Source organism: Trachemys scripta, chromosome 10, assembly GCF_013100865.1.
Source record: "Trachemys scripta elegans isolate TJP31775 chromosome 10, CAS_Tse_1.0, whole genome shotgun sequence".
In the NCBI taxonomy this organism is placed as follows: domain Eukaryota; kingdom Metazoa; phylum Chordata; order Testudines; family Emydidae; genus Trachemys; species Trachemys scripta.
In genome coordinates this window covers 85,577,205-85,591,816 of record NC_048307.1, presented here as the reverse complement: position 1 = coordinate 85,591,816, position 14,612 = coordinate 85,577,205, and the positions used below count along the sequence as shown (strand labels likewise).

At 42.4% G+C, this 14,612-nt stretch overlaps 2 protein-coding genes across 5 annotated transcripts in view; one reads left to right on the top strand and one right to left on the bottom strand.

Annotated features, from left to right (window-relative positions):
- The window catches only part of TUBGCP4 (tubulin gamma complex associated protein 4), a 36,116-nt gene extending 24,163 nt beyond the window's left edge, over positions 1 to 11,953 (top strand). Inside the window, exons 13-18 of the mRNA XM_034783556.1 lie at positions 203 to 341; positions 2,433 to 2,610; positions 4,129 to 4,263; positions 10,514 to 10,630; positions 11,275 to 11,414; positions 11,818 to 11,953. Coding sequence (XP_034639447.1) covers positions 203 to 341; positions 2,433 to 2,610; positions 4,129 to 4,263; positions 10,514 to 10,630; positions 11,275 to 11,414; positions 11,818 to 11,830 — 722 coding nt within the window. The 3' untranslated portion in view covers positions 11,831 to 11,953. The remainder of the gene's footprint in view (positions 1 to 202; positions 342 to 2,432; positions 2,611 to 4,128; positions 4,264 to 10,513; positions 10,631 to 11,274; positions 11,415 to 11,817) is intronic.
- Positions 11,954 to 13,966: 2,013 nt separating this feature from the next.
- Positions 13,967 to 14,612, bottom strand: part of TP53BP1 (tumor protein p53 binding protein 1) — a 70,317-nt gene continuing 69,671 nt past the window's right edge. For all 4 annotated transcript variants that reach the window (XM_034783554.1, XM_034783552.1, XM_034783553.1 and 1 more), the window contains one exon: positions 13,967 to 14,311. In XM_034783554.1, the coding sequence (XP_034639445.1) occupies positions 14,124 to 14,311 (188 nt within the window). In that variant the 3' untranslated portion in view covers positions 13,967 to 14,123. The remainder of the gene's footprint in view (positions 14,312 to 14,612) is intronic.

Genomic DNA, 14,612 nt, shown 5'->3' with positions numbered 1-14,612 from the left:
TAACTCTGTGTGCTCCCTCTCCTCTTTTGCCTTCATGACTCAGAAGTTTCTCCCCCCTCTCCCACACCACATTGTACCTTTGGATGCCCTGCCGCTGCTGCCTCTCCTCATTCAGTCCTTCCCTCCTTGTTTCTTACCAGGTATGTCTCTCCCCACTAAGAATCTATACATGGGTTATAGTTCAGCAACTATTTTTTTCCAGATGCTTCTCAGGCTCGTGAAGGACCTTCCCGGGAGTTATCTCCCCGTGAAGTCCCCACATCTGGTTGGGCAGCTCTGGGGCTCTCTTATAAAGTGCAGTGGCCATTGCACATCCTCTTCACTCCTGCTGTCTTGGAGAAGTGAGTACCCGATTCTTGTCTGTTCATGTAGGCAGCCCACCTTGTAGCCATCAGCCATGCAGTGATTCTCTATCCTTCACACTGAATGAAGGAAAAAAGCTTCATTGCCTCTGTCTGCTTTCCAAATTATTCAGCATAACTTACTTACATTATGGCCACTTGTTGCTGATGTCATGGCGAGTGCGGTAAAGTACTGCTAGATTTACTTCTCCCTCAACAATCTGTCCATCTACAGCTCTACTCCTTCCTCCTCGTGGTGAAACTCCTGCAGAGCACTAACAGAAAACCCCTGTAGCCTGATAGGTGTATCAATTGGTTGATAAGGGTTCGGTCTCCTGAGTGGCTACAGCATCAGGAAGGTTATTCCCAGTATCATTAGAATGTGAGACCTGAGTAGCACATGAGAAACTATTGCAATTTATCACATCTCTATTACAAATCCACTAAGCAGCTAAATAGTCTCACAAACACAGAAATACAACAGCAGATTAAGTGAAGTGTTTAACCCTGTAACTGGCATCAGATCTCCTGCTGGGGAACCCTGGAGTGTCAGTCATGATCTCCTCCTCCTCCTCACCAGTGGGTCTCGTTGTGGCATCTCCCAAGGCACACAGGCTGAGAAACAGCTTTTATAATGTGTAACGCTGATACCCACTTGGGTTCATACATATTTATGAAGGTTTCATCTATATTTTATCTGTTTCCATACCCCACTAAATTTGGGGTGCCCCATTTTCCATAGGTTAACTTTTTAGTTCCTTTTATACCCATTAACATTTACATTACTCAATCACTATCACAACTTGTGGTTAGCACTTTACTGACACCCTATGTCTGCAAACATCCCCCAGATACTCTAACCGGCTTTAACTGGTACATGGCAATATATATATTTCCTAAATATCAGCAGTTAACACTGCTGTTCCTGTGACGGTTTCATCTTGTGACAGGGTGACTCAGGGGTAAGGCTGCATTTTAGTCACTGGTATTTTTAGTAAAAGTCACGGACAGTAAACAAAAATTCACATTCCCTTGACCTGTCCATGACTTTTTTACTAAAAATACCAGTGAATAAAACTTGAGGTGCGGGGGAGCCTTCCCAGGGGCCCCATTGGTGCTGGGAGGAGGGTGTGGGGCAGTGGCACGTGGCCTGGGACCCCCAAAGGTGCTGGAGGGGAGTGGTTGGTGGGGATGGCAGGCTCCCTACCTAGCTCCATGCCTCTCCCCCTCTCCCCAGCAGCAGAGTTTGGGTGTGGGAGGGGGCAGGGGACGGGTTGAGGTGGGCTCTGGGTGGTGCTTACCTGGGGGGTTCCCCAGAGGCAGCGACATCCCCCTCACTCAGCTGCTAGGCGGAGGCACTGCCCTTGCAGCTCCCATTGGCTGCGGTTCCCAGACAATGGGAGCTGTGAAGCCAGCGCCAAGCCTCTGCCTAGCAGCTGAGTGAGGGGGATGTTGCTGCTTCCAGGGAGCCCCCTCAAGTAAGCACTGCCCAGAGCCCACTTCACCTCGTCCTGTGCCCCAACCCCCTGCCCCCTCCCACACCCAAACTCTGCTGCAGGGGGGTGGGGGGAGCAGTGGCCTGAGACTGCTCCAGCAGGGACCGATGCATCTAGTGCAGGGGCTGCCCTTGAGCCAGGCGCATTGGCCCCTGCAGAGGTCACAGAGGTCATGGAAAGTCACAGAATCCATGACTAATGTGACAAACCTGCAGCCTTACTCATCAGTTAGCTACTCATGTCAGTCTATTTCTAAGCCTGAGGACTTGTTTGACTAAGATAAATATCTTGCAGGCTTGAGGCCAGTAGGCTCTGGGTTACAACATTAAAAAATACTTACATTTCACCTCTGTATCCTCAATATACCTGATATTTTTTTTATTCTTGGTTACACCCTGAGTTCAATGCCATTAAGGACAAAAAACATTTCTATTTACAGGGCTGGGCCATGCCCCCACCTGTTCTGCATGTTGCTGTTCTGCTCTCCTCCTCCTTTATGTCTCGTGTCCATGTTCCAACCGTTGTCTGGTGTGGGACTTGGGCTCCAAGGAAGCCTTTCTTTTTCTTGAGAGGTTGATATTTGTCTTGGCTGCAGATACAACGTTGTATTCAAATACTTGCTGAGTGTGCGGCGGGTCCAGGCTGAGCTGCAGCACTGCTGGGCTCTCCAGATGCAGCGCAAGCACCTGAAGTCCAACAGAACTGATGCCATCAAGTGGCGTCTGAGGGATCACATGGCCTTCCTTGTGGATAATCTTCAGTACTATCTGCAGGTGGGGGTGCAGAAGAGGATGTGGTGTGCCATTTAGGCAGATAAACAGGAAGAGGGAAATGGAGGGGAGGCACTGAGCAGGCGTCTAAATCCTCTACAGCAAGACTCAGATTATGCCACACAGTATCTTTTCCTGGGGAGTTTGCCTGCAGGTTGTAGGGGAGAAGGGTGGATAGGGTGGGGAGAACAAGGACTGAAAAGCACAAAGCAAGAGCTATTAATTGCTGGACTGGTACCAGAGCAGAACTGCTGAGCTGAGGGACCAGGGACTATCTTAAAGTTTGTGGTCGCGTGAGCCAGCAGAGCAATAAGAGAATGCTATGCAGGAATTCCAGCTTTCCAGGGATACCTAGTGTTCATAGGTAGCCCAGGTGGTGTTTGATACTATCCTGCCTTTCTCTCCTTCAAATTCAGCTGCATCCTGAGTTTAGTGGTTGCTGTTTTGAGCATTGTTAGAAACAATGCTGTAAACCAGTAGTTTTCAACCTGTGGTCCATGAACCTCTGGGGGGTCTGCAGAAGATTGTCTTTACCACAAAATAGTGATTTTTCAACCTGTCTGTGGAACTGTTGGTCCACAGACTGTTTAAAGATTTCCCAAAGGGTCTGCACCTCCATTTGAAATTTTTAAGGGGTCTGCAAAGGATAAAAGTTTGAAAACCACTGCTCTAAACATCTGAGCTTGAAACTGCAGTTTTTTAAAGGGTAAAAATTTAACTTCTGGTTGCCAGGATTTTGTGAGGCTATTGGCTGTTAAAATCACACTGGCACTGTGAAATGAAAGCGGAAGTATGAGGGGTGAACAAGACAGTGATAGAAGAAAACTGATTCAGAGGTGCAAAAAGCTTAGTTTTTTGTTGACTATTAACTATATAAAAAGTGTCACAAACCTTAAAAGAAAATGACTATTAAACTGTCCCCTCAAGTGATAGTTAAACTGAAAAAATATTTAACTTCCCCAACCTTGTAGCTGATATTTTCTCCAATTAGCTTAATTGGGCAGTCTCGGTGCCTCTTGCATGTGGACCCAGGGACTGCTAATGACAACAGTATGGGACTCAGGTTGGCTTCCAGAATTTGGGTGAGCGCTACAAAGGGGCAAATTTACTTTTTTTTGTGAAACTCTTGAAATGTTACATAATTAACTAAAAGATTGAAAAAATAAATTGCTTTAGAATCCAATATTCATGGTTTGCCAGTAGGAAAAAAGTGGGTGAGAATTTAATTAAATATTTAACAGAATTTGAAAGGTGAGAACTTTAAACTAGTTTTTAGACATTTTGGGGCAGGGGGCATAAGGGGGAGGGCAGAAAATGGCCCATTTTTGAGAAGCTCTACCAGTAAATAACAGATCCTAGATTAAGGTTCAGACAAAAGTGTTCAGACTTGTCTGGGGTAGGGCACTCCTAAGATTTTTCTAGCTCTTGCTTCAGGCAGGTTGAGGAGGCTAGTGGAGATGGAATTGCTCCCAGCAGATAAGGAAGAGGGGTACTAATGAGATTTCTGTACCTGCCTATCAGGTGGATGTGCTGGAGTCTCAGTTCTCACAGCTTCTGCTGCAGATAAACTCCACTCGGGATTTTGAGAGCATCCGGTTGGCTCATGATCACTTCTTAAGTAACCTGTTGGCTCAATCCTTCATCCTGCTCAAACCTGTAAGTAGATTTTGCTCTCTGGTTCTTTTCCACAAGATACCCCAGGGGTTTTATATTCCATTGTGAATAGATATGATATACCAATAACATTTCCCATATTCTTATAGATAAGGTCAGAAGGGACCACTGTGATCATCTGTGACTTCCTGTATAACTAATTCCTGTTTGAACTGAAGCATCTTTTAGAAAAACATCCAATTTTGATTTAAAAATTTCCAATGATGGAGAATCCACCACAATCCTTGATATGTTGTTCTAGTGGTCAATGATCCTCACTGTTAAGTTACCTTATTTCTAGTCTGAATTATCTAGCTTCAGCTACCTGCAACTGGATCTTGTTATACCTTTGTCTGCTAGATTGAAGAGGCCATTATCAAAGTTTTTTTTCTCCTGTATACACCTCTACCCCGATATAATGCTGTCCTTGGGAGCCAAAAAAAATCTTACTATGTTATAGGTGAAACCACGTTATATCAAACTTGCTTTGATCCGCCAGAGTGCGCCCCCCCCCCAGCACTGCTTTACCGCATTATATCCGAATTCGTGTTATATCGGGCCGCGTTATATCAGGGTAGAGGTGTACTTATAGACTAATCAAGTCTCCCCATAACCGTCTGTTTGAGGAGCTAAATAGATTGAGCTCCTTCAGTCTTTCACTATAAGGCATATTTTTCAATCCTTTAACCTTTTTTAACGGCTCATCTCTGCACCGTCTCCACTTGGTCGATCTCCTTGAATTGTAGACACCAGAACTGGGCACAGTATTCCAGCAGCAGCTGCACCAGTGCCAAACACAGGGGTAACAACTTCTCTACGCCTACTCAATATTCCCTTGTTGATTCATTCAATGATTGTATTAGCTGTTTTGGCCCCAGTGTAGCACAGAGAGCTCATGTTCAGCTGCTTATCCAACATGCTCCCCAAATCTTTTTCAGAATCACAGCTTCCCAGGGTAGAGTCTCCCATGGTGTAAGTAGGGCCTATGTTCTTTGTTCCTAGATGTCTACATTTGCATTTCACCATATTGAAATGCTTATTATTTGCTTGCATCCAGCTTACCAAGATGTTCAGATCACTCTATCAGTGATCTGTCCTCTTCCTTATTTACCACTCCCCCAGTCTTTATCATCTACAAACTTTCAGTTTTTCTTTTAGGATGGTCACTTATAAAAATTGTTAAACACGGTAGAGCTAAGAAATGATTCCTGCAGAGCTCCACTGGAAACACATCTGCTCGGTTATTATTCCCTGTTCAGTTACATTCTGAGACCTTGCAGTTAGCCAGTTTTTAATCCAAATGTTGTGTAGTACCAAGTCAGATGCCTTACAGAAGTAAAAGGTAACAGTGTTGATATAATATACTTAAATCAACCAAACCTGTTATCTCAAAAAACATACCAAATTAGTTTGACAGGATCTGTTTCCCATGAACCCATGTTTATTGGCACTAATTATATTACTCTCCTTTAATTATTTTTATTAAAGGAGTTCCATAACAATCATTCCATTATTTTGACCAGGATCAATATCAAGTCATCCTATTTACTCTTTATAAATATTGGCACATTTACTTTCTTCCTGTCCCCTGGAACCACACCAGTGTTCCAAGACTTACTGAAAATCAAAATTAATGGTCCAGAGAGCTCCTCAGCCCTCTTAACTTGCAATTATGTGTTTTTTAATCTGGACCTATTTATTTAAAAATGACTTAAAGCAGATACCAATATACTCCTGAGTTATTGTTAGAATGGAAAATATTTCATCACCATATGATATGATTACATCATCTGGCTTTTTCTCAAATATGGACTAGAAATATCTATATTGAACACTTCTGCATTTTCTACAGTGACAATTCTACCATTTCCATCTAGTAATGGAGCAAAAGACTATTTAGGATTTTTTGTCCTTCCTAATATACTTTTAGGTTCCTTTATTGTTCTAAGTGATGTCTACATTTGCATTTAGTGATTTAACTAAGTGATTGGGCAAGAAAATGGCAAATGAAATTTAATGTGGATAAATGTAAAGTAATACACATTGGGAAAAAATAACCCCAACTATACATACAATATGATGGGGGCTAATTTAGCTACAACAAGTCAGGAAAAAGATCTTGGAGTCATCGTGGATAGTTCTCTGAAGATGTCCGCGCAGTGTGCAGAGGCAGTCAAAAAAGCAAACACGATGTTAAGGATCATTAAAAAGGGGATAGATAATAAGACTGAGAATATATTATTGCCCTTATATAAATCGATGGTACGCCCACATCTTGAATACTGCGTACATATGTACTGGCACTAGAAAAGGGCAATTAAAATGATTAGGGGTTTGGAACGGATCCCATATGAGGAGAGATTAAAGAGGCTAGGATTCTTCAGCTTGGAAAAGAGAAGACTAAGGGGGGTTATGATAGAGGTATATAAAATCATGAGTAATGTGGAGAAAGTGGATAAGGAAAAGTTATTTATTTATTCCCATAATACAAGAACTAGGGGTCACCAAATGAAATTAATAGGCAGCAGGTTTAAAACTTATACAAGGAAGTTCTTCTTCACACAGCGCACAGTCAACTTGTGGAACTCCTTACCTGAGGAGGTTGTGAAGGCTAGGATTATAACAGCATTTAAAAGAGAACTGGATAAATTCATGGAGGTTAAGTCCATTAATGGCTATTAGCCAGGATGGGTAAGGAATGGTGTCCCTAGCCTCTGTTTGTCAGAGGATGGAGATGAATGGCAGGAGAGAGATCACTTGATCATTGCCTGTTGGTCCACTCCCTCTGGGGCACCCTGCATTGGCCACTGTCAGTAGACAGGATACTGGGCTAGATGGACCTTTGGTCTGACCCGGTACGGCTGTTCTTATGTCCTTAACTCTGCTGGCCATATATTTCTTGTGTTCTTTTGCTTCCCTTACCAATTTTCTACAACTCCTAGCTTCTACTTTATATTCATTTCTATCAACTTCCCTTTTTCCATTTGTAATTTTTTTTTATCACTGCTTTCACTTCCCCTCCAAGCCATGCTTTTTGGTGGTCGTTGTTTTTGGTTTTTTTAATCACTGGAGTCTTTTTTTCCTCAATTGTGGGTTTTGGGGCATCTGGTAAAATGTTCTTATAGTTCAACTTATTCCCCCTTTTTTGTGCAAATTCTCTCAGCTGATATGTCTTATAATTGTATCCAGGTTTGGGAAACTAGCTCTCTTAAAGTGCCAAGTTATATATTAGTGGTTTGGACTTCACATTTATTATGTGCAAATTGTATGAGCAAGTCGTTGTCATTTGCACTTATGCAACCACTAAATTGTATCAATTCCTCTATCTGTCAACATGAGGTTTAATATAGAATTCTCCTGTGTTGGATGCATCATTGCATGAGAGAGAAAATTGTCATCTATAATTTTTAGGAATTTCAAGGCCATTTTAATACTGGTAGCATGAAACTTCCATCATGCTGCTAAGATTGAAGTCCTCCAGGGTAATGCAGCTAGGGTCATCCTGCTCCTTAATCTAATGTGGTGGTCTGCATCATATACCGCCTAATACCACATCTTACGTTTTATCTGTAAGCATTCAATATCATTTGCTTCAGTTGTCAGTGACTTGGAAACAGGTGTTTCCATTTTTGACAGTGTACCCTCTCCCCTACACTGTACTTCCTAAAGTGATTTTAACATTCCCATCATGCAAGTCTACTTGGTTTCAGTAATACCACATAGGTCTAATTTATGCTCATAAATGAACAATTCCAATTCCTCTTATTACCTGGGCTGCTAGTATGGGTGTATAGGAAATTAAACAATCTCTTCTCTTCATATCTGTGGTGCTTTGAATAACTTTGTTCTCAACATCTTGATTTTATACAAAATGAGTGCTCAGTTGTCCAATCAAATTATCTACCAGCCAGTCAAATCCCACCTCCAGTTCACGGCTTCAGTGTTTGTTTACCTAATGTCAGTCTGTCTAAACTTAACAGTCCAGCTGCTCACACCTAGTGACCTTAAACAGTAGAATGGGTCATTAAAATATTTGTCCATTCCTACAAGCAATGGACAGTGCAAGTACACTTTCTAGCACCTTGTATAGTCCAGTTTTAAACCTTTACAATGATAGGACCCCCATTACTTCCTTTCAGAGAGTATAAAAACATATCCCAGATGTGATCACCCCAAAGCCTCAGATAGGTGCCAGTTTCCCTTACTTCTTAGGACCTATTGCTTCCTTGTATGTAGCCCAAAATTGCAATAGCCTGTTTTGCTGCCATGTTATATTTCACACACTCCTATTATGGTATTCTAGGTTTCTCCCTGGCTTTTAGTATCTGGGTTTGATTGTATTTCTGTAGAGGTATTAGCTGCTTTTCCCCCACAGCAGTTAAGGCCAGATGGGACCTTAGATCATCTACCCTAACCTCTGACATATATTGGAGGCCACAAAATTTCACCCAGTTACCCTTCATTGAGCCTGCTAACTTATTTGAATAAAACAAGTTTTCCAGAAAAGCACCAGGCTGGATCTAAAGACAGCAAGAGAATGACAATCATTGTTTAAAAAAAATTATGCTTTCTTCCTAAGCTGAATTCTACAAAACTGGGTGACGGGGCAACAGAATGGCAGATGAAATTCAGTGTTGATAAATGCAAAGTAACACACATTGGAAAACATAATCCCAACTATACATATAAAAAGGAGTCTAAATTAGCTGTTACCACTCCAAAAAAAAAAAAAAAAAAAAAAAAATCTTGGGGTCATTGTGGATAGTTCTCTGAAAACATCCACTCAATGTGCAGCAGCAGTCAAAAAAGCAAACAATACTGGGAATCATTAAGAACGGGATAGATAGTAAGACAGAAAATATATTGCCTCTATATAAATCCATGGTACGCCCACATCTTGAATACTGCATGCAGAGGTGGTCACCCCATCTCAAAAAAGATATATTGGAATTGGAAAAGGTTCAGAAAAGGGCAACAAAAATAATTAGGGGAATGGAACACCTTCCATATGAGGATAGAGTAGTAAGATTGAGACTTTTCGGCTTGGAAAAGAGACGACTAAGGGGGCATAGAATAGAGGTCTATAAAATCATGACTGGTGTGGAGAATGTAAATAAGGAAGTGTTATTTATTCCTTCTCATAACACAAGAACTAGAGGTCACCACATGAAATTAATAGGCAGCAGGTTTAAAACAAACAAAGGAAGCATTTTCTCCACACCGTGCACAATCAACCTGTGGAAGTCCTTGCCAGAGGATGTTGTGAAGACCTTGTGAATAACAAGGTTCAAGAAAGAACTAGATAAGTTTATGGAGGATAGGTCCATTAATGGCTATTAGCCAGGATGATGTCCCTAGCCTCTGTTTGCCAGAATCTGTGAATGGGTGACGGGATGGATCACTTAATGATTATCTGTTCTGTTCATTCCCTCTGAAGCACCTGGCATTGGCCACTGTCGGAAAACTGGCTACATGGACCTTTGGTCCGACCCAGTCTGGCCGTTCTTATGTTCTTATTTTGCTTATGAATGCCCAAGTTTCTAGTCTCCCTTTTTCTCCTTTTCAGATCATTAGTCCTTGCTAGGTGACTCAGCAGGGAATCTTATATCTATCCCCCTAATATTTTTCTGTTATACACCCTAACAGATTGTAAAAAGTGAATTTTAAAAGTCAGTGTCCCTATTTACGCTGTTTTCTTTTTGTGTTTCTCTCACTTTGGATGAAAATCTTCCAGGCTCTTATTGCTACGTTTGTGTTTCAAACACCTGTAGTGGATCGTTTGTTTAAAAATTGTTTTCGCTCGCATTTTAAATTGTGGCAGCATGTCTCGTTTGTACAAAAATCTCAAATGTTAGGCTACATTTAAGCTGCATCCCTTCAACTTTATTAGTATGATTTTAGATTATCAGCTTTCTAAATAAGAAAAGTGATTCAAAATATTCCATATTACAGCCCTGAAGTGTCCTAATTTTAAAAGAAGTTATGTGTAGAAGTAGTGGGCTCCCTGTTCATGGCTTTAAGAAAAGGAAGGGGTGAGTTAAAGTGGAAGAAGTTGAAATTTATAAAGGTATTGGAGGGAGGGCAGCAAATGACACTATGCTACATTCCCCCTCCTCATAGGATATTGCTGCTGTTTTTAAATAGTCAGGTCAAGCAAGACCCAATGAACCAATGTGGGAAAATGCCCTCTCATTGACTCTGTTTTTGGCATCTAATTTTAAAATTGCTTTGTTATGACTTACTCTCTCTGCAGGTTTTCCATTGCCTGAATGAAATCCTGGATCTCTGTCACAGTTTCTGTTCTCTGGTCAGTCAGAATTTGGGCCCATTGGATGAGCGTGGAGCTGCACAGCTGAGCATCCTGGTAAAGGTGAGTCTTTGTCCATCCAGGTCCTCTCCTCCTTTCTGCTGTGTGCATACATAGGACATGACAGAGCTGATTTTGGATTTAGGCTTGACAATGACAGTTATTTTTTTTTTTAAACTGATTTAGTAAAACCAGTGCAAATCCCTATATGGACACTTACTTAGGATTAAGAGTAGCCACCCTATGTCGATCAGGAATTTGTTTTAAGCTAAACTGAAATTAAAAAGAAGTTTTAGTTAAACTGGGGCAACTCTTATGTAGGCAAGGCAGCACCCAGGCCCTACCCTTTGCTGTCTACAAAGAACTGATGAGTGCAGAGTTGCAGCCAGCAAGCTCAAGTCACCTGTGTTGAGCAAGCAAATACAAACTTGCAATAAACTTTATAAGATTGTGGTGTTGGGAAAAGCAGCTTGTGAGTCTCAAGGTCTGTACTTTCACCCTGTGAGATCAAGCACTAGAATGTCATGGGGGGGATAGCTAGCTTACCTTCAGTGGAGATGGCACAGTGTCACTTTGCTGTCAAAGGCCACTTGTCTCTGGAAGGAAATGTCACTTTAGGTCCTTGAAAGATTGTTTTGGCAGCAGTGAGGGACAGAAAGCCACAGTAGCCGTAGCATCCTCTTGTTCTGGTCTTCTGTAATTTGCAGGGCTTCAGCCGTCAGTCCTCGCTCCTCTTCAAGATTCTCTCCAGCGTTCGCAACCACCAGATAAACTCTGACTTGGCTCAGCTGCTGCTCCGCCTGGACTACAACAAATACTACACCCAGGCTGGCGGGACCTTGGGCAGGTAGGAGTATGCAGCACTGAAGCCCGTAAGGGCATCAGGCTTGGTGGTAGCAGCAACTCTGCTTTCTGAGGTTATTAAAACAAAGTGGATTAATTAATTCTTGGTGATTTTATTAAGAGGTTCTGTTGTGAGAGGACTTCCATCTGGGCCCAAAATTACTTATCAAAAGGCTCAAATGGGCATTACATGGACTAAAGTGCTGCTATGTGATGGGGCCAGTGGGTCTGAATTAGTGCCACTCACTATTGCTGCTTCTTCCTCACTGTTTGTACATTTACTTTGGGATCAATGTAAGCTACCTACCATGTGGTGTTCACTGATCACTGGAGCCATCTACCCACTTGCATGGAGGGAATTTCTTAGGGTATGCAATTAATGATGTCTCTTTCCTCCTCTCTTGCAGTTTTGGGGTTTGAGCACTGAGACCGGTTTTTCTGGCTGAGAACTAGTGTGCAGCAAGGACAACTGCTGCTGCAGTGAGTGTATTTTCCTGGCCAAATCCTTCTCAATAGCTGTTTGATATCCTGGCAATAGCTGAATATAATCTCTCTTCTGGAAAAAACGAATGGGGAGAATGTCTCATGCAGTCAGTGCTCCTAGTGACTGCAGGGAGCCATTCCACTCATTGACTACAGCAGTGAGCACATGCTCCTGTAGCATTTCTGTATCCCTGTTGTGCTTCATGCCTGCTGTCATTTTCTGAAGAGGAGGAAATGCAAGGTCACGGAGCTCCTCTTACCTCTTCAGCCAAACTGTTAACCTTTGCCACTAGGGAAGCACAGAGAGAAGTATCCTACAAAATGCCTTTGTATGGTAAAAGGATCCAACTGTATGCATAGGGTTCAGTTTGTACAATAAATCATTTTGCAGTTGCCATGATCTCAGATTCAAACAAATCTGCAGATATGTCTGATGCAGCAGGGAGAAATCACAAGAATTGGATTATAGGTGTACATTGCTGTAGTGCCAGATTAGGCAGCTAACAGTGTCTATACAGCCTAAGGTTTGTGCAAATGCACACTGGACTTTGTTTGAGCAACAGAGAGAAGTATGGGGTTATTGGTTCAAGCTCTTTCTTTCTGTGAAAAGAGAATTTTATCTTAATCCAAGGAGAGGTAAAGGCAGGGGTGTGGTTAGGTCTAAGCACACCTGTTCTCACTTTCAGGTGACAAACAAGAAGCAGGCAGCATTCTCTCCAGCAAATGTGAACAAACTTGTTTGGCTGAACAAGAAGTAGGACTGAGTGGACTTGTAGGCTCTAAAGTTTTACATTGTTTTATTTTTGAATGCAGGGGATTTTTTTGTATATAATTCTACATTTGTAAGTTTAACGTTCATGATAAAGAAATTGCACTACAGTACTTGTATGAGGTGAATTGAACATTTTTTTAAAGTGCAAATATTTAATCAAAAATAATAAAGTGATCACTCTACACTTCATAGTCTGTGTTGTAACTGAAACCACTATATTTGAAAATGTAGAAAACATCTAAAAATATTAAATGGTATTCTATTATTAACAGTGTGATTAATCACGATTAATTTTTTTAATCACTTGACAGCCCTACAATTTACTCAACCTCTTTTGTACCTACAGCCTTCTGCCAGCTATGGACTATGAGGTCTTGATATGAGTGCAGCCGGCTAAGGCCTCTGTGTCACTGTGTGGTAACTGCTTGCTTGTGTGATGGGGGCCCGATGCTGTACTGTTCCTGCAGGGGAAAGGGCTTGCCTCATACCTGGAATCTTAAAAGTAGGGCTGTCAATCACACTTAACGCCTGTGATTAACTGAAAACAAAATTAATGTGTTAATCACATACCTCTACCCAGAGAGGGAGGCATGGACAGGAGGTGGCTACAGCCCCAGCCCAGAGCCTATATTTGAAAATATAGAAAACATCCAAAAATATTTTAATAAATTGTATTCTATTAACAGTGCACTTCAAACTGATTAATCAGGTTGTTTTTTTGCCACCCCTACTTAAAAGATAAGTTTAACCCTTCAAACACTGCTGCCTGTTCCAATTTTCTGCTCTGCCAACACAGATAAATAGTCCCCAGTGTCTATGTGCCTTCTCTGGTATCAGCCATGCCAGTCTGCACAGAGTCTAGTATACATGCTAGGAAACAGTAGCCAGAATGGTCATAGGAAGGCAGGCAAGATAGCACTTGGTCTACCCTGGAGTTCCATAATCGCAGCAGTGCTAAGCACACCTTCACCCACTTTCATCTCAAATCCATCCTGTGAAGAAAGCTGCGCAGCAAGAGACATGCACATCCTAACCCGTGTGCGCACACAGGAAGGGAGTACTCAGTGCCCCACACTAGACCTGGCACTTGGTTGTGGGGTGAGTGCTCCCACAGTCAAATAGGGCAGTCAGTTCATTGGTCTGGACTTACTTAGGCTGAGATTTTAGACCTGGTAGCCACCTTTAAAGCAAGCAGGAGAGTGACAAGGTGTTTAGCAAGGGGAAATTTAGCTGAAATCCACCATCTGCCCCTGAAAGGAGTCAAGTCACCGACTCATGGGGGGTGGGGGGGAGAGAAAGTGTTACCACAAGAGATTCAACATTTATTTCATCATAAAAGTCCAGCAAATAAAACTATATACAGTGATCCATGCATGTGGCCAGTAACACAGAGACATTTAAAACCTGATTAAAAACACAGTCTTCACACCAGCAGGGAGGGCAGGACACAAGGTGGCATTAGCAGGGGCCATAGTCATGTTTGTATTTTGGATGCTTGTTGTAGCCAACTCTCTCCCCAGCAATGAGGCTCTGAATAACCCACTCCTGCGACACAACAGGCAGCCGTAACGCTTCCGCGCACTTCAGGACAGCAGCTGGGCAGGACGAGTCACTCACCACCACATCAAACACCCCCAAAGCAATATCTGCAGGGAGCAGGACACAGGCTATTGTCAGGGGGAAAAGAAAAGACTCCTCCCTCCTTGCAGTAAAGAGATGCACAGTCTCACTGGTCCAGCAGCCTTAATCAGAAAATTCTATGTCTTGTAAAGTTAAAAGTACTCCACATCGAGGCTTGAGCTCAGAGGGAGCCTCAAGTGCTGAAGATCAAAAAACAAGGCTGCTGTTTGGCAGATGAACAAGCAGCTGCTTGGTCCCACATCCTACAAGAGCTCCATAGCTCATAGGTCACCCTCACTGGGACTGGAGGGAGAGGAGATTCACTGC